At 46.1% G+C, this 20,604-nt stretch overlaps 1 protein-coding gene across 1 annotated transcript in view; it reads left to right on the top strand.

The window, feature by feature from the left end:
- Positions 1-881: 881 nt before the first annotated feature.
- Positions 882-20,604, top strand: part of RAB2A (RAB2A, member RAS oncogene family) — a 90,675-nt gene continuing 70,952 nt past the window's right edge. Inside the window, exon 1 of the mRNA XM_030553150.1 lies at positions 882-1,185. Within this exon, the coding sequence (XP_030409010.1) occupies positions 1,140-1,185 (46 nt within the window). The 5' untranslated portion in view covers positions 882-1,139. The remainder of the gene's footprint in view (positions 1,186-20,604) is intronic.

Consider the following 20,604-nt stretch of genomic DNA (forward strand, 5'->3'; position numbering starts at 1 on the left):
CCTGATGCAGGAGCTCACATTTGTGAGCAACTCCAGGTAGCATGACACCCTCCTCCACATAAAAGCCGTAGGAAAAAATCCAACTGCAGGACCAGGGTTCAACTCTTTACTTCCAGATAGGAAAATTAAAAAGAACGGCCACTTAGGGTATGCCTACACTACGTGTGCTATAGCAGCACAGATGCAGCTATGCCACCGTAGTGCAGTCCATTGCCACAGCGCCAGAATCGGTTTTTCCATCACTGTAGTAAATCCACAACCTTGAGAGGGAAAATTCACCCACCAACCTAGCTGTGTTTACAGTGGGGGGTCGATCGCCCACCTACACTGCACAGGGTTTTCACAGCCCTGAGTGCTGGAGCTAGGTTGATCTCAGTTTAGGTGTTGACCAGGCTATAGCATGTAGCTGCTCTGAGTCAAGAGCCAGCTGTCTGGTCTGTGTGTGGCCAGAGCCTAGCGCAGTGGGGTCCTGGCCATGCACAGTGCCCTAGGCCGCCGCAGCAATACAAACAACAATATCCCATAACGGATCTTGGCCGTCAGACCAACCAGTGACATCCACGGCCCCTTCCCTCCGCTCACGGGCGGGGGCTGCCACGCTCGTCCCAGCGCCGGGTACGCACAGGGCGGTAGGGCACCACAGCCAGGCTCCCGAACCCAGGCCCCGGGCGAGACAGCCAGACCCGGCCCCTGCTGCCTCAGCCACGGGGGCCGCCTGAAGGAGTCTCTCGCCCCTCGGGCAGTAGGGGTGCAGCCGCACCAGGAGCGTTTCCCTCCCAGCCTCAGGCAGGCGCAGGGTTCCTCGCGGGTGGGGCCGGGGTAAGAGCTGCCCGTCACACGAGCCCTCCCCAAGCACCGGCCGCCTCAGCACTTCCGGGTCGGCGGGGGCGGGGCGGAGGAGGTTGCCTTGCGTGACGTTGCTGAAGGGTTCGGGCTGCTGCCGCCGCTGCCTGTTATTGTTCCTGCTCGTGCGGGATTGCCGCCTGCGGACGCTGAGCAGCTCGAGAGGGGGGGAGGGTCAGCTTGGTGGCCGCTAACGGTTTGGAACTCTCCGCAGCGCGAGCCCTGACAGCGGGGGTGGGGCGGAGCGCGCGTCACTGAGGAGCGAGAGACCGAGAGGCGGCGGGGACTGGGCGGCCATGGCCTACGCGTATCTCTTCAAATATATCATCATTGGGGACACAGGTAAGAGGGCAGGGGAGCGGAGACCTTTACTGCGGAAATGGGGGAGGGTTGCGAGGCGGGGAGAGCGTCCGCGCTAAGCCCGACCCCGGCTGACCCATTTCCGCAGTGGTGGCGTCGCCGACGTGGTAACTTGCCCCGCCCTGCGCTCGGCAGAGGGCCCCGCCCGACGTGGCTTTGGCCTGTGCTACTCGACCCCGCGCCCGGCTGTCCAAGCTCCGCAAGAGCTCGCGGTGCCCGTCGCTGGGGCCTGCTGTCCGTCTGAGGCTTGTGCGGGGGCTGAATGCTCCGGGCCCGGCCGGGGTCCGGCCCGCGGCGCTGGGGGTGGGAAGAGCGTCACGCCGGAACATACGAGAGGGGAGCGGCCTTCCCGGCGCTCTGGTGGTGGCTGACGCCTTTCGGCTCCCAGGGGCCTTGCAGAAGCGTGTGTCAAGGCCCCTGCCCCAAGGAGCCTCCATATGCGAGAGCCTTGGCGCTTAAGGCCACTAGCCTCCCGCACATGCAGTGTAACCTCAGCTCCAGGCGCCGTGGAAACCAGCCATTTAACCAGGCATGTTGTTTTCTCCAGCTGGCACCAATAAGTGCCTTGTCCAGCTAGTTGAGGGCAACTAAAATGTACCTCTGCTTCTGTCACTAAATGTCCGTAGAAATAGACTTCAAATGTTGCCTTCTGCCAGGTCACCATCTGGCTTGGTCCCTTTCTCTTGGTTAGGCACACCCTTGCTCCTTCCCATAGCCCAGTGGCCAGTGTGGGTTCATCGCTAACTTTGAGAGGCCTTAATATATGAGGCTACTCTCTATGGTAGGGCTGAAAACAGCTAGCCACAGGAGTTAAAATCAAGTTTCCCAAGTGAGTGTGCTTTCCTCCCCAGTGTGGGCAGGGCCTACAGCTAATCAAAATTCCACAAAATTATTTGGTGTAAGGTATCATATTTTGATTATATTAAAATTGATTTCATTATAGTCATGGCTAACTTTAAAAAAAAAATCTATGATGTATCTACCTGGAAAGATTTTCTTTGATATTTTATCAAACATTTAAGTGCTCTAAAATACTTTACTAAATATAAAAAGGCATTTAGACCAGGGATTCTCAAACTTTATTGCACTGCAACCCCATTCTGACAGTTAAAATTACTACATGACCCCAGAAGGGGGGACTGAAGCCTGAGCTCACCCGAGCCTGAGTCTGTTTTAACTTTAAATGCTGAATGTGGTACAATATGACAAAACTCTAAGATGGAGGAAAATACATGTGTGACGGAAACATGTTATTAATTTAAAACTATTTCTTATAATTTGTTTCAGGATTCAGAATTTCTGATGGAAGCTTATAAAGGACACAAAATCATGGCTAAAATAAATTTACTTTTAAAATGCATTCTGCTTATAAAAGAAGGGGAGTCATATTTCTGTAAATGGCTAAAACAGGTTTATTGTGGAAACTCTTTTGTGAATTTGTGGTGTTTAGACCCCTTGTGAGCACTTCAAGCATTCTAGTATGGCATCAAAGAACTGACTTATCTGCACTAGTATTTTCATACTGATCCAGAGATTATTTCAAGGATTTCCATGTAGAGTCTTCAAAATTGAATGGTGATTCTGCAATTATTTTTCAATGTGTTATAGAAAGAAAAGTTAAAGGGAGACATTACTGAACTATCAAAAGATTAAAATTAAGTTGCTCTCCACTGCTCATTACTTCGTAATGGAAATCAGGTTGTGCAAGTAGTAACAAAAATAGTATGCAATTATACCAAAACTGCATGTCTCTGATCTGAAACACGATGCCGAGTGCTTTTATTCATTTAAGTGCAGGTATCATAAGTGTTTGTTTTTTTAAAAAAAATATTAAATTGCAGCTACAGAAAATTGACTAAAACTGGCACTTCTTACTCAGCCGATCTCATCGTTTGTGTTCTGCTTATTCTAGTGGCTTCTTACTGTCTGAAGCTAATAGAAGCAACAGCTTTGGTAGAGTGATATGGATTCTGTTCTAGATCATATCTTAGGGCTTGTCTACATCAGAAAGTTGCAGCGCTGGTGAGGGGGTTACAGCGCTGCAACTTAGGAGGTGTACACATCTGCAGGGCACCACCAGCGCTGCAACTCCCTGTTTGCAGCGCTGGCCGTACTCCCGTTTTGTCTCGGGTGTAGAGGATCCAGCGCTGGTGATCCAGCGCTGGTAATCAAGTATAGACACTTACCAGCGCTTTTCTTGACCTCCGTGGAATAAGCAGGTATCCCAGCATCACCGAGGAAGCCTCTGGTAATCAAACTGGTCTCCTTTCCTGGTTTGCTCTCTCGTTCCCGAACCCCCGAGCAAGCAGGTCTCCTTCCCTGCGGTTTGCAGGGTAGTTCGGGGAACGCGAGAGCAAACCGCGGCGAAGCTGTTCTCCTTTCCCGGTTTGCTCTCTCGTTCCCCGAATCCCGAGCAAGCAGGTCTCCTTCCCTGCGGTTTGCTGGGTGGTTCCGGGAACGCGAGAGCAAACCGCGGCGAAGCTGGTCTCCTTTCCCGGTTTGCTCTCGCGTTCCCGGAACCCCCGAGCAAGCAGGTCTCCTTCCCTGCGGTTTGCAGGGTGGTTCGGGGAACGCGAGAGCAAACCGCGGCGAAGCTGGTCTCCTTTCCCGGTTTGCTCTCTTGTTCCCGAACCCCCGAGCAAGCAGGTCTCCTTCCCTGCGGTTTGCAGGGTAGTTCGGGGAACGCGAGAGCAAACCGCGGCGAAGCTGTTCTCCTTTCCCGGTTTGCTCTCTCGTTCCCCGAACCCCGAGCAAGCAGGTCTCCTTCCCTGCGGTTTGCAGGGTGGTTCGGGGAACGCGAGAGCAAACCGCGGCGAAGCTGGTCTCCTTTCCCGGTTTGCTCTCGCGTTCCCCGAACCCCCCTTGAAGCCGCCCAACAGCGCTGCAGTGTGGCCACATCTAACACCACTTGCAGCGCTGGTTGCTGTAAGTGTGGCCACTCTGCAGCGCTGGCCCTATACAGCTGTACTAATACAGCTGTAACAACCAGCGCTGCAAAATTTTAGATGTAGACATGGCCTTAGACAGAATTGTTAATGTCCAGTTGCAGAGTTTCTGTTGTGGGTGAGGCACATGCCAAAAATAATGTCTCTTGACTTTCAGATCCCAGGTTGTGTTGGAAGGACTGTGAGCTAGGAAAAGAGAACATTTTATAAAACTGAACAGATTTTATCTGGAATAAGTGAGGCAGCAAGCATGGAACCCTATGATGTAATTTTTAGTTATTTTTCAAAAGAGATACTTAAAGTATCATTGCTTCTAAACAGCAATCACTAGAGGAAATGGGCCTCTCTTTTACGGCATTCTAGAAATATTTAGATTCAATTTTTAAATACATTGAATTAGCTAGCTGTAGACCACAAACTGTGAAGCAGGTAGTAAACATTTAAGGTAAAATAACATTGTGCTTCTATATTAATGGATAACTAAGCGCTCTGTATAAGATCATTTCAATCAGACTTTTAAACTGGCAGGTGGTTATTGAATAGTGTTCTGTTTCAGTTGTTTTACGTTTGAATCTGTGACACAGGATGCATCATGGACACATCAAACATAGACAAGTTTCTCTGCACTCCATGTCAATGCACGAGGGGCCTGTTGTATATTTAAAAAAAAAACTATTGAACATCTCCTTTTAAAGAGCACATATTAAATCAGACCCAATTAAGATGAAGAAACTCCTTTTAAGTTTACATGTAACACAAGCATCAAGTTCCTCCTGTAGAAAGGTTATATTCCTGATGGCAGTGACTCATCTTACAGTGCATAATGTGTCATAGTGATTGATCATCTTACACTAACTTTTCAAGGTTCTGTGGATACGTTGTGAATTCCTTCCAAATATGGTGATGGAGTCCCATCTTATAGAGTCATTCATCCTGGAAAGGTACTTCTCCCCTCCCTCACCATAAGCTTGAAGGTCCCTTCACTTTTATCAATAGGTTAATTGAAATCCTGGAGTCTACCCAGCTTTTTAACATCAAATACAAAAATTTGGATTTCCTGTTTCCAAGAGGAACATCTGTAAACAGCTGCTGATTGTATCTTTCTTTTTCAGCCTCACAGTCTTGTAACTTGAGCATCATGTCAAGTCTATTTCCATTTGGAGCTGTGAGAGGTTATACTATCTCTCTGCATTCCAGACAAGTGACCAGGTTAGAAAGCGTTGGAGGGCCTCCTGGTTTCTATGCAAGGAAGCAAGAGTTAGCTAGGAGGATCATGCAACTCCTACAGTGCATTAGCTTCACAGAAAGCCATCCTGAAGCACAGGAGAGGTAGTGCAGGCTAATAAGGAGCTTGGGAGTATAGGTATCTCAGGCTTTGTCTGCACTACAGAACCCATACTGGGATAGTTGTGCATGTGTAGCTCCTTAGTAAAGACATGGCTCATGCCAGCAAGAGTTTTCTGTTGGTGTAGAAATGTAACTGACCTCCCTGGATGACATTTGCTACATTGACAAAAGTCCTCTACCATCAACATGACTAGAGATTTTGTCGACATAGCTATGTTGGTCCAGGGTGTGGTATTTTCACACCGCTGACAGATGTACCTGCTGACATAACTTTTAAGTGTAGATCAAGCTTCAGCAACTGTACTGGAAATCTACTTTTCATGACGATAACACTACTAATCTGGTTTTGTTTAAAGTCAGTTTAGTGTTTTTTATAAACTGTTTTGTTTGGTAGTCTTTGAAAGTTTTGTTTTCTCTCTTTCTAAAAGAGGCAGTACAAAGACTTGCTGTCTGATTAAATACTTTGTACTTGTTCCGAAGAGGAAAAGAAATTTTGTTTCAGCACATTTGATGTTACACATACTATGGGACAGAGATCAAGAGAAGCAGAGACTGAGGGTATGGCTACACTTGAAATTTCAAAGCGCTGCTGCAGCAGCGCTTTGAAGTGTGAGTGTGGTTGGAGCACCAGCGCTGGGAGAGCTCTCTCCCAGCGCTGCACGGAAACCACACCCCTTATGAGTGTAGCTTGCAGCGCTGGGAGCTGTGCTCCCAGCGCTGCGGCACTGATTACACTGAGGCTTTACAGCGCTGTATCTTGCAGCGCTCGAGGGGGTGTTTTTTCGCACCCCTGAGCGCGAAAGTTGCAGCACTGTAAAGTGGCAGTGTAGCCAAGCCCTGAGGAGGAGGAGGTAGTTGTAGGCAGGCAGGAGAGTTCAGGAAACAAACAAAGACTGTTGCCTTGAATTCAGGGTCTGACTCTAGAACTGCAAGCTATAAGGTTAGTTGGAATTTCCTTCTGCCCTCATTATTGAGGGACTAATGGCAGACTACTCAAGAACGTGTTTGAATATGCTTCAGCTGCCAGCCTCAAGTCAGTTCAATAGATTTCAGTGATGCCAAGTAGTTGTCTCGTAATATGTAACCAAGCATTGTTTAGATTTGACTTGTAAACGAGTTTGTTTGCTTTCTTTCTTGGCAAGGTGTGTCCAAACTGTTGGTCTCTATCTTGAATTAAGCAGGAACTCAGGCTATCTCAAATGTTGCCCCCTTCACGATGTCTTAACCAAATATGCATAACAACATTAAAATAATGTTATGGCAACAAAGTGAAGAGCACACCAATTAGGAAATAACAGAGTTAAGGCCTGTGCAATTTTAAATTTGCCCCTTTGTTTTTATGTACTATGATAGTAATTTATTACAAGATCACATACTATTTTTCCCTGGGACCTCTGCTTCATTTCACATACTACAAAACTGTGCTGAATGAATGAGACAGTTGTTCAAAAATTTTTTTTGGTCCTCGTTGTTCCCTGTGCCCCAGGCATTATTATAGCATACCATCCAAACACTGCTGGGCCATATAGTTTGCTGCCTCACAAACACTAATGAATCTATTCTCATGACACCCCTGTGAGGGGGACGGATAGCTCAGTGGTTTGAGCATTGGCCTGCTAAACACAGGGTTATGAGTTCAGTCATTGAGGGGGCCACTTAAGGAGCTGGGGTAAAAATCTGTCTGGGGATTGGTCCTGCCTCAAGCGAGGGGTTGGACTAGATGACTTCCTGAGATCCCTTTCAACCCTATGATTCTATGATCAGGTCATGAAATGCAATCATCATTTTACAGATGCTTAAATGTGGCACAGGAAAATTGACTCCCAAGTTGCATGGGGAGTCTGTTGCAGAGGCAGGGATAGAACATATTTTTCCTGGGTTCCAGTCTAGCATATTATGTATGGATTGTTCTCAACCTCTTGTATCCAGAATACAACTGTAATAAATGTGGCAGACATGCTCTGCATCTTGGAACAATTCACTATGTAGCCCTGCCTAATTCTTGGTCTTATGTGATTATATAATTAAAGAATGTGTCATATATACATACAAGAGGGCGGAGTTAAGTTTGGGTAGGTCACCTTATCTTCATTATGTCCTGACTTTTGACTGCTTCGTTTTGCAAACCTAATGTTCATTTGAGGTCTTAGAGTAAACGACACAAAGTTTTATACCCAATCTAGCTGTGCAGTTAATAAGGCAAAAGATTTTATCTTATTCCTTGTACACTTTTCTGCATCAATTCTCATTTTTTGAGATCTGCCTTCTTCCCTGCATATCTTCATTCAAATTTGCTTAAACAATATTTGCATAGAAAGTTGACAAACCACTAGGAGGTGGTTTGTGAACAGGGGCCACTAACGGAGTTTTGAGGGGGAGTTTGGAAGGGGAGTGGGAAGGGGGCCACGTATACTTGCCAATCTTTAAAGCCTTTAAACTAAACTATAATCAAAACTTCTTGATTTAAACAAAAACCTTATCATTAACCTAGATAGCTGTAGGAGAGAATGCAGCCAGAAGCCCAGCAGCAGAGTGGGGGCTATCCTGTTTATTGCACTCAGTGTAACATGTATGATTACCTGCCCTGTAGTGTATGTGTGCATTTGGTGCAAAGAGCTCCTGACCCTCAGGGACTGCATAGGGCAGTGGTCTCCAATGTGGTGCCCGTGCCCATGAGACATTTATGTGTGCCCGCCTAGTGCCCAGCAGGGAAGAGAAGCCGTGGCCCCGCGCCTGCCGGGGACAGAGAACTCCAGGGCTGTAGGCTGCGGTCGCCGGTGTTTTCTGTCCCTGGCAGGTGCGGGCTGTGGCTTCTCTCTGGCTTCTCTGGGGCTGCAGGCTGCGGGCCCTGGTGTTCTCTGTCCTCGGCAGGCACCGGGCCGTGGCTTCTCTCTGGCTTCGAAGCCGGAGAGAAGCCAAGGTCCCGCCCCTGCCAGGGACAGAGAACTCCAGGGCTGCAGGCTTCATTCTGTGTCAAAGTAAGAATAATAAATATATTTGGACCAGCAATTCAACAGTGTTTTAACTTTTTTTTTTAAAAATAAATGAAAATTGTTTATAATTATTTTGTAAAAACTCCTTAATTTTTCTTACAGGTAGATAAAAAAGAGCAAATTCACATGGTAAGGTGAAAGAGTAATTGCCGAATTATTTAATATCTTTTACCTGTAAAATTACCCTTTTTTATCTAATGGATTCATGTATTATGTATATTAAATACGATGATTTTCATATTATTTAACGTGCAAATACAAAATAAGCCTTGAGAAATTGTTGGCGCCCGCCACACTCTTCTGAAAACATGAATGTGCTACTGGCCACAAAAAGGTTGCGGACCACTGGCATAGGGGCTTTGGAAGCGAGGGTGGTGGAACTGGAGGACCTAGGGGAGACAGAGAGAGATGTTAATGAGGCTTTTTGGGACACTGTAGATTTGTCCCAACTCCGGTCAGACAGCTCCTGCGCTGTTAAGAAGAATGACTCCTCTCCTTCCCTGAGCCTTTCAACAGGAGTAGAGGGAAACCTTCCCCATAGTTGGGACCTTCCTTTCGGATTATGTTAGGATATCATTTTGCCCTGAGATTACCTCTCCGGGAGAGGGAACTCCAGTCATTCAGAAAAGGCAGGTGTTAGTAATGGGAGATTCGATCATTAGAAACATAGCTGGGTTTGTTATGAGTGGGAGAACCGTGTGGTGACTTGCCTGCCCGGTTGAGAAGGTTGTGGATCTCTCCAGGCATCTAGGTAGACTTATATGTAGTGCTGGGGAGGAGCTGGTGTTCGTGGTACATGTAGGTACCAATGACATAGGAAAGGGTATGAGAGATGTCTTGGAGGCCAAATTTAGGTTGCTAGGAAAGAGACTGAAATCCAGGATCTCTACGGTAGCATTCTCAGAAATGCATCCAGTTCCACGCGCAGGGCCAGGTAGGCAGGCAGAGCTTCAGAGCCTCAATGCGTGGGTGAGACAATGGTGTAGAGAGGAGGGGTTTAGATTTATTAGGAACTGGGGAAACTTTTGGGGGTAGGGGGAGCCTATACAGGAAGGATGGGTTCCACCTAAACCAAAGAGGATCCAGACTGCTGGCACTTAGTTTAAAAACTGCTCTGCAATCTTTTTAATGTTAAGAGATGGAGGAAAGCTGATTGCTGCAGAGGAGCACGTGGGTCGGACACAGACTTCTCTTAAGAGGGGAGCCTACTGATAGAGATTCTCTAGGTTTTAGTCAGGAGGAGAGGATGGAAGAGGATAAAGTCTGGGCTAGATCAGATGAGAAACATTCACATAAAAAAGCATCTGACACATCAGAAAAGGGCAAACAAATAAACAGTGACAGGTTTTTAAAGTGCTTGTACATAAATGCTAGAAGTCTAAATAATAAGATGGGTGAACTAGAGTGACTCATGTTAAAGGAGGCTATTGATATAATAGGCATTACAGAAACCTGGTGAAGTGGGGACAATCAATGGGACACAGTCATTCCGTGGCACAAAATATATCGGAAGGACAGAACAAGTTGTGTGGTGGGGTGGTGGGTAGGATGGAGTGAGAGTGGCATTATATGTGAAAGAAAATGTAAAATCAAATGAAGTAAAAATCTTAATCCACATGTTCCATAGAATTTCTACGGATAGTAATTCCATGCTCTAATAAGAATATGACAGTAGGGATCTACTGTTGACCACCTGACCAGGATAGTGATAGTGATGCTGAAATGCTGAGGGAGCTTAGAGAGGCTATTGAAATAAAGAACTCAGTAATGGCAGGGTGGGGGATTTCCATTACCCCCATATTGACTAGGTACATGTCACCTCAGGACAAAATGCAGAAACAAAATTTCTTGATACTTTAAATGACTGCTTCTTGGAACAGCTCGTACAGGCACCCACAAGGGGTGAGGCAGTTCTCGATTTAGACCTGAGTGTAGCACAGGGTCTGGTCCAAGAGGTAACTATAACAGGACTGCTTGGAAATAGTGGCCATAATATAACAACATTTAACATTCCTGTGGTGGGAAGAACATCTGAACAGCCCAACATTGTGGCATTTAATTTCAGAAAGGGGAACTATGCAAAAATAAGGAGGTTAGTTAAACAGAAATTAAAAGGTACAGTGACTAGAGTGAAATCTCTGCAAGCTGCATGGATGCTTTTCAAAGACACCATAATAGAGGCCCAACTTAAATGTATTCCCCAAATTAAAAAAACACAGTAAAAGAACTAAAAAAGAGCCACCATGGCTTGGCTTAACCATATAAAAGAAGCAGTGAGAGATAAAAAGGCATCTTTTTAAAAGTGGAAGTCAGATTCTAGTGAGGTATATAGGAAAGAGCATAAACACTGCCAAATTAAGTGTAAAAATTTAATAAGAAAAGCCAAAAAGGAGTTTGAAAAACATCTAGCCAAAAACTCAAGAGGTAATAACAAAATGTTTAAGTACATCAGAAGCAGGAAGCCTGCTAAAGAACCAGTGGGGCCCCTGGACGATCGAGATGCAAAAGGAGCACTTAAAGACGATAGTCATTGTGATGAAACCAAATGAAGTCTTTGCTTCGGTTGTCACGGCTTAGGGTGTTAGGGAGATTCCCAAACCTGAGCCGTCCTTTGTAGGTGACCAATCTGTGACAATTCCTCAGATGAAAGTGTCACTAGAGGAAGTATTGGAATTAATTGATAAACTTAACAGTAAAAAGTCACAGGGACCAGATGGCATTCACCCAAGCTTTCTGAAAGAACTCAACTATGAAATTGCGGAGATATTTCTATGGTTTGTAACCTGTCCTTCAAATCATCTTCTGTATCCAATGACTGTAAGATAGCTAATGTAGCGCCAATATTTAAAAAGGGCTCTAGAGGTGATCGTGGCAATTACAGACCGGTAAGTCTAACATCATTACTGGGCAGATTAGTTACAACAATAGTAAAGAATTAAAATTGTCAGACAAATAGAACATAAATTGTTGGGCAAAATCAACATGGTTTCTGCAAAGGCAAATCATGCCTTACTAATCTATTAGAGTTCTTTGAAGGGGTCAACAAACGTGGACAAGGGGGAAAATGAAATGTAATGTGGATAAATGTAAAGTAATGCACACTGGAAAAAATAACCCCAACTATACATACAATATGATGGGGGCTAATTTAGCTACAATGAGTCAGGAAAGAGATCTTGTGGTCATTGTGGGTAGTTCTTTGAAGACGTCTACACAGTGTGCAGCAGCAGTCAAAAAAGCAAACAGGATGTTAGGTATCATTCAAAAAGGGATAGAGGATAAGAAGGAGAATATCTTATTGCCCTTATAAATCCATGGTATGCCCACATCTCAAATACTGTGTATGGATGTGGTCTCTGCATCTCAAAAAAGATGTATTGGCATTAGAAAAGGTTCAGAGAAGGGCAGCTAATATGATTGGGGGTTTGGAATGGGTCCCATAAGAGGAGAGATTAAAGAGGCTAGGACTTTTCAGCTCAGACAAGAGGAGACTAAGAGGGCATATGATAGAGGTATATAAAATCATGAGTAGTGTGGAGAAAGTGAATAAGGAAAAGTATATTATGAGAACAAGTAAATAAAGAACTGGGGGCCACCAAATGAAATTAATGGGGAGCAAGTTTAAAACATATAAAAGGAAGTTCTTCACACAGCGCACAGTCAACTTGTGGAACTCCTTGCCTGAGGAGGTTGTGAAGGCTAGGACTGTAACAGGGTTTAAAAGAGAACTGGATAAATTCATGGAGGTTAAGTCCATTAATAGCTGTTAGCCAGAATGGGTAAAGAGTGGTGTCCCTAGATTCCTGCCATCCATCTCCACCCTCTGGCAAACAGAGAGAGATCACTTGATCATTACCTGTTAGGTTCATTCCGTCTAGGACATCTGGCATTCGCCACAGGATGCTGGGCTGGATGCACCTTTGGTCTGACCCAGTATGGCCATTCTTATGTTCTTATGTGTATTATAAAATCTAGTGCAGTGATCAACCTGTGACCCATCAGGGTAATCTCATTGTGGGCCTCGAGACACTTTGCTGATGTTGACGCTCCGCTGGCAGGTCTCTCTGCAGCTCCCAATGGCCACGGTTTGCCATTCCTGGTCAATAAGAGATGCAGGAAGCAGCGGCCAGCATGTCCCTGCTACTGGTATCTGCGGGGGGCCGTGCCTGCGGACAGTCAATATCAGCAAAATGTCTCACACCCCTCAGTGAGATTACCCTGATGCGCCATAGGTTGTCCACCACTGGTCTAGTGAATATGTGCAACATCCTTCTTAAAAACCTTTATGATTTTCAAAAATCGCAGTTAACTTTTCCTGGACTACAGAAAGGCATATATGTCCCATAGACACTTATATAAATTGAAATTTTTTTCAAATTGCCAATTCACTATAGGTGTCCCACCCCAAAAGTAGCTATCATATATTTTTACTCCACTTTTGTTCAAACTTTGATTTATTTTTTTAAATTATAAGCAGTTGAAAATGTAAGTGATCCCTCAGAATAGAAACGCTTGTGCAACTTTAATTGTGTGTGTCACTTACTAGTATAAATGCTAATAATGAGCGGAAGGACTGTCTTGTAGTTAAGACTCTGGGCTGGGAATCGAGAGATCTTTCAGTTCCTGGCTCTGCTACAGACTCAATGTATGACCTTGGATAAGTCACTCATATCTGTGTCTGTTTCCTATCTATAAAGATACTTTTTTCCTTATCTTTTGTCTTGTCCATCTGTGGGGTAGAAACTGGTTTTTTTACTCTGCCTCTCAGTGGTGCCTAGCATAATGGGGCCTGATCTAAGCTGAGACATCTAGACATTACTGTAGCAAAGTAATTATTAACATATTGTATACTTTAATCTTGAGGATGAGGAATCCACTGAAATTGGTTTATTTTTTTTGAGAGAAGAGAATTACTTGTATATCTTTAGAGAAGAAATACTTCATTTCAGTGGATTTCAGTTGATGGTATTGTTCTCCTGGGGGAATTCTGCACCACTGTGCATGTGCAGAAACTTCCCTTTCTTCCCCCTATAGATTCTCTTTGCTTCCCTGCAGAAAAATGGTTTCTGTGGGGAAGCAAAGAAGCTGCAACAGTGCTCATTCACCCCTCCCAAGCAGCACAGGCAGGGGAGAGAGAAGTCACTGGGGGGAGGGAAGGAATGGCGTTCTGTGGATGCCTCAGCTGCCCAGGAACATTAGACCCAACTGAGGGGAGAGGGGGATGAGGAGGATGTCAGAAATGGAGTTCCCCCTCCCCTGCACAGAGCAGCCGGGCTGGGTCAGATCAACTCCAGAAACCTCTCCTGGCTGCAGGAAGCTGTTTATCATGAGGGAATGGTGGGATTTGGCAGGGTGGTCTGAGTGCTAGGGGTGAGACTCAGCAGGACGGGGAGGTCCAGATGCTTAGGGGTTGAGCGGAGAGCGGGAGCAGCTCCCTATACAGTGACCTTTTTCCCCCACTTCCCTCCTTCCATAGCTGAGGAGCAATAGGGCAAGGGTCACTGTATGGAGAGCTGCTCCTCCTGTCCACCCAACCCCTAGCATCTGGACATCTCCCTCTGCACCCAACCCCTTCTGCTGAGGCTTACCTTCCCCCGCAAGCGGAATCCCCCTGCCGAGCCTCACCCCTGCATTAGGAGCCTTTGATACCCATAACCCCATCCCCCAACAGAGCCTCACCCCCTGTATCAGGAGTCCTCCACCCCAGTTAGCCCCAGCCAACTGCACCTTGACCCCACCCCACCAAGCACCACTCCCCCAGCAACCAGATCCCCTGCTGAGCCCCCCCCCACCTCTGTACCAAAAATACCATATCATACTTTTGGCGGGGAACGGCGAACAGCAGCGACTGGGAGCTGTGGGCGGCCGTGCCTGCGGGCGGTCAATATAAACAAACTGTCTTGTGGCCACAGCAGTTTGCCCACCACTGATATCAATCATAAACAAAAAAGGGCAGACACCTAAAAGGCTGTGTTTTAAGTGTTTTCTGCTTGTTTCACATTGTAAATTTAGGTACAGTGTAGTCTAGAATACTCTGACTGGAGAGCTAGTCAGATGTCTCCACAAGAGCGGAAACTGAGCAGTTGAGGGAAAGAGATTTTTAGTCAGACTTCAACATTTTGGTTTTTTAAATTTTTTTAAACACCTACTTGACTGAATGACTAATATGATAAAAAAAGAAGTCTTGGCTGAAGATTCAGCACACTTGCCCTTTTAGTTGAGGTGGCAGAACAAATGATGTCTCCAAGTCTTCCATCAAAACAAGTAGGGCCCCCTCCTCCCACCAACCTTTCATGTTGTCTTTATACTTCAGAGAAAGACATGGAATGAGGAGAGGATATGTCACTTTTAAAATTTCCTGTTATTAAAATGGAATGTCTATGTTGAAAACTCACTTACTTTTCACTATCTATGCTGTTGGTGTTTTGCCTTTCAATCAGTTTGACAATAAAAACGCACACTAGTTAGTTTCACTTTCTTGTCTTGATGGGATAGATTACAGATGCTCCCCGGGTTACACAAACCCGATTTACACAAATCCACACTTAAGGAATAAGTTCCATAAGCTTTTTTTTTTGGTTCCTTATTTGCGGGGAATACATTCCCGAATTACGCAAAATTCGAATTATGCAAGGTGTTCTGGAATGGAGTGCTTGTGTAAGTCGGAGCATCTGTAATGCTACAATGTTTAGGTTGCATTCAAGGCATGGCATTCTGATATTTTCTATCTTAGTTTCTCTTTCCTAATGGTTCCTAATATTGTTAGTTTTTTTGACTGCCACTGGATATTGAGCAGATGTTCTCAGAGAACTATCCATGATGACTCTTTCTTGAGTGGTAGCAGCTAATTTAGAACCCATCACTTTGTGTGCATAGTTTGGATTGTTTTCCAGTGTGCGCTACTTCGCACTTATCAACACTGAATTTCATCTGCCATTTTGTTGCCCAGTCACCTGCTTTTGTGAGATGCCTTTGTAATTATTTGCAGTCAGCTTTGGACTTAATGATCTTGAATAAGTTATTGTCATCTGCACTGTTTACTCCTTTTCCAGATCATTTATGAACGTGTTGAACAGCACTGATCCCAGTACAGATCCCATTTATCACTTTGTAGTTTGAACACTGACCATTTGTTCCTACCCTCTCTTTCCTATCTTTTAACCAGTTACCAACCCATGAGAGGAGCTTTTCTTCTCCCATGACTGCTTACTTTGCTTAAGAGCTTTTGATGTGGGACCTTATGACAGGCTTTCTGAAAGTCCAGGTACATTATATCAATTGAATCACACTTGTTGACACTCAAAGAATTCTAATAGATTGGCAAGGCATGATTTCCCTTTACAAGAGCCATGTTGACTCTTCCCCAACATATCATGTTAATCTACATGTCTGATAATTCTGTTGCTTACTACAGTTTCTGCTAATTCGCCTGTTACTGAAGTTAGGCCTACTGGCCTGTGATTGCCAGAATTGCCTCTGGAGCCTTTTTTAAAAAACCAGAATTGCACTGGTCATCTGGTACAGGGGCTGATTTAAACAATGGGTTATATAACACAGTTAGTTTTGTGATTCCACATTTGAGTTCCTTCAGAACTCTCAGGTGGATACTATCTGGTCCTGCTGATTCATTACTATTTGTTTAATCATTTTGTTCCAAAATTTCCTTTATTAACACCTCAATTTGAGACAGTTCCTCAGGATTGTCACTTAAAAAGAATGGTTCAGGTATGGGAATCTTCCTCACATACTCTGCAGTGAAGACCGATGCAATGATTTCATTTAGCTTCTCAATGGCCTTGTCTTCCTTAAGTTCTTCGTTAGCAACTTTATCTTCCAGTGCCCTCACTGATTGTTTGGTGTACTTTTTAAAAAACAAACAAACAAAAATTTTAGTTTTTGTGCCTTTTGCTATTTGCTCCTCATTCTTCTTTGGCCTGCCTAGTTATACTTTTATGTTTGACTTGCTAGAGTTTGTTCCTTTCTATTTTCCTCAGTAGTATTTAATTTCCAATTTTTAAGGGATGCCTTTTTGCCTTTAATCACCTTCTTTACTCTGCTGTTTAGCTATGATTACATTTTTTGCTCCTCTTACTGTTTTTTTGTTTGTTTGTTTTTGTTTTTTATTTGGGGTATGTGTTTAGTTTGAGCCTATATTATGTGTTTTAAAATAGTTTCCTTGCAAGCATTTCATCTTGTGATTGTTTAATGTGATTTTTTGACAGTTTCAGTGCTGTCCACAGGATTTTGAATAGCAAGAGTGGAACTAACTGGAGTTTTGTTAGGGCACGTCTACACTGTCAAAGTTACAGCGCCACTCAGAGCGCAGAAGGAAATTGCTGTTATGACACTGACAGCTGCCTGTGCAATAGCGTGTTCACTCTTGCAGTGCTATTCGGAGTGGTGCACTCTGGGCAGCTATCCCACAGAGCACCTCTTTCTCTTTTGCTGCTAAGAGTTGTGGGAAGGTGGAGGGGGTCGCGTGGAATTCTGGGTCCTGTCCCAATGCCCCGTGATGCATTGCTTCACATCCCAGCAATCCCCGTGCATCCATCTGCATTTGGCACCAGTTTTCAACGGTTTGTGTGCTGCGTACCCTGGCTCTTTTGGGTTGCAGAAATAGATCCCAAACTACTGATCAGTGTGCTGCTCGCTCTGATCAACGTGTCACAAGTGGCAATGGAGTTATTCCTTAAACTACAAAAGCAAGAAGAGTGTGACATTGATCTCGCCACATGTAGCAGCTATGACACAAGATTGCTTGTGGCATTCACGGAGGTGCTGACCACAGTGAAACACTGCTCTGGGGCTTGGGAAACAAGCACTGAATGGTAGGATCACATGGTGATGCACATCTGTGGCTGCAGAACTTTCGCATGATGAGCTCGCCCCAGCCCTGCGGCACTAGGACATAAGAATGAGAACTGCCCTATTGCTGGAGAAGTACGTAGCGATTGCACTGTGGAAGCTGGCTATTCCAGACTGCTACCGCTAGGTCGCTAACCAGTTTGAAGTGGGACAGTCGACCTCTGAAGTCATGTTGATGGAAATATGCAGGGCCATTAATTGCATCCTGCTCCAAAAGACCGTGACTCTGGGCAGCGTGCATGACATTGTGGACGGCTTTGTACAAATGGGCTTCCCTAGCCGCGGAGGAGCAGTAGATGGCACGTACATTCCAATTCTGTTATCAGCTCACCTAGCCACCAAGTACATTAATCACAAGGGGTATTTCTCAATGGTTCTCCAGGCACTTGTGGATCACCATGTGCATTTCACAGATGTTTCTGGACCAGCCTGCGTTAAGGTGCATGACGAATGCATCTTTCAGAACAGTGGGCTGTTCAAGAAGCTGCAAGCAGGGACTTCCTTCACGGACCAGAAGATCGCTGTAGGGCAGGGATGGGAAAACTTTTTGGCCTGAGGGCCACATCGGGTTTCCGAAATTGTATGGAGGGCTGGTTAGGGGAGACTATGCCTCCCCAAACAGCCAGGTGTGGCCCTGCCCCGCCCCCTATCCGACTGCTTCTTGCCCCCTGACACCCCTCCCCGGAACCCCTGCGCCATCCACACACAGACACACCCCTGCCCCTGACTGTCCCCCACCACCTCATACTGCCCCCTGGGACCTCTAGCCCCATTCAACACCCCTGTTCCCTGCCCTCGGACTGCCCTGACCCCATCCACACCCCTGCCCCCTGACCACCACTCCAAACTCCCCTGCCCTGTATCCAACCCCCCTCGCGCCTTACTGCGCTGCCTGGAGCACCAGTGGCTGGCGGTGCTACAGCCTCACTGGCCGGCTGGAGCCAGCCATGCCACCACGCAGCACAGAGCACTGGGTCAGGCCATGGCTCTGCAGCTGCACTGCCCGGCAAGGGATCGCAGCCCCGCGTCCCAGAGCATTGCGCCGAGAGCGCAGTGAGCTGAGAGCGCAGTAAGCTGAGGCTGCAGGGGAGGGTCCAGGGGCTAGCCTCCCAGGCCAGGAGCTCGGGCCAGACAGGAGGGTCCTGTGGGCCGTAGTTTGCCCACCTCTGCAGTAGGGGAAGTTGAAATGCCCATTGTGATCCTGGGAGATCCCGCCTCCCCCTTAATGCTGTGGCTTACGAAGCCATACATGAGGCAACTTGACAGCAGCAAGAATTGGTTCAACAACAGGTTGAGCATGTGCAGAATGACTGAGTGTGCATTTGGCCATTTAAAAGCCCACTGGCAATGCCTGTATGGGAATCTGGATGTGGCCGATGACAATATTCCTGTGCTTATAGCCCCGTGCTGTACACTCCATAATATTTGTGAAGGGACAGGTGAAAGCTTCACTCAGGGCTCGACCGCAGATGCTCAGTGCCTGGAGGCTGAGTTTGAACAGCTAGAGACCAGGGCTATTAGAGGGGCACAGTGTGGGGCCATAAGGATCAGGGATGCCTTGAGGCAGCAATTTGAACCTGAAAGCCACTGATATTTGTTGCAGGGCTCGGGATTGCAGTGCTTGTAATGCTTGGAGGTGTTTGGTGCACATGATGAAAGAAAGTGGCTTAACATTATTATATGTTGCTTTGCAGTGTTCCTTTTGCTTTCACTTAATAGAATAAAGATTGTTTTCAAACAAACACACAATTCTCTTATTGAAAGACAACAACCAGAGGAGACAATTAAATGAAAAAAATGATCAGCAGTGAGGGGGATGCAGGAAGGGAAGGTCTCAGGAGGAGGAGGGGTCCTGGGACAGCTACAGATTTGTGTATGTCCAGGAATCATACCCAACCTTCTCCTTTGGAGTACAATGCAGGGGGTGCTGTACTTCAGCAGGGCCAAACTGCAGAGGGGTGGGGGTTGAGTGCAGTGGGAGTCCATAGTGCTGGACTGTGACGAGGGAGGAGTGGAATGCTGCGGGTAGAGAGTGGAGCCAGGAGGTTGATGATAGTGTGTTGGCGGTGTGTAGGGGACGCATGGGAAAGAGTTTTGGGACAGCAGCTGCAGGGGAGGGCAGGTGCGGAGCTGCTCGGTTTGAAGAGCTAATATCATAGACTATCAGGATTGGAAGGGACCTCAGGAGGTCGTCTAGTCCAACCCTCTGCTCTGAGCAGGATCAATCTCCAACTAAAAAACTCTAAGGAAGGAGATTCCATCGCTTCCCTAGGTAACCCATTCCAGTGCTTCATCCTAATGAAAACGTTTTTCTAATATCCAACCTGAACCTCCCCCACTGCAACTCAAGACCATTACTCCTTGTTCTGTCATCTGGTACCACTGAGAACAGTCTAGATCCATTCTCTTTGGAACCCTCTTTCAGGTAGTTGAAAGCAACTATCAAATCCCCCCTCATTCTTCTCTTCTGCAGACTAAACAATCTCAGTTCCCTCAGCATCTCCTCATAAGTCATGTGCTCCAGACCCCTAATCATTTTTGTTGACCTCCACTGGACTCTCTCTAATTTTTCCACATCCTTCTTGTAGGGTGGGACCCAAAACTGGACACAGTACTTCAGATGAGGCCTCACCAATGCAGAATAGAGAGGAATGATCACATCTCTCGATCTGCTGACAATGCCCCTACTTATACAGCCCAAAATGCCGTTAGCCTTCTTGGCAACAAGGGCACACTGTTGACTCATATCCAGCTTCTTGTCCACTGTAACCCCTAGGTCCTTTTCTGCAGAACTGTTGCCAAGCCATTGGGTCCTTAGTCTGTAGCAGTGCATGGGATTCTTCAGTCCTGAGTGCACGACTCTGCACTTGTCCTTGTTGAACCTCGTCTGATTTCTTTTGGCCCAATCCTCTAATTTGTCTAAGTCCCACTCTATCTCATCTCTACCCTCCAGCGTATCTACCACTCCTCTCAGTTTAGTGTCATCTGCAAGCTTGCTGAGGGTGCAGTCCATGCCGTCCTTCAGATCATTAATGAAGATATTGAACAAAACCAGCCCCAGCACCAACCCTTGGGGCACTCCACTTGATACCGGCTGCCAACTAGACATGGAGCCATTGATCACTACCCGTTGACCCTGACGATTTTAACCAGCTTTCTATTCACCTTATAGTCCATTCATCCCGCCCATACTACTTTAACTTGCTGGCAAGAATACTGTGGGAGACCCTATCAAAAGCATTGCTAAAGTC

Source organism: Gopherus evgoodei, chromosome 2, assembly GCF_007399415.2.
Source record: "Gopherus evgoodei ecotype Sinaloan lineage chromosome 2, rGopEvg1_v1.p, whole genome shotgun sequence".
NCBI classification, from domain to species: domain Eukaryota; kingdom Metazoa; phylum Chordata; order Testudines; family Testudinidae; genus Gopherus; species Gopherus evgoodei.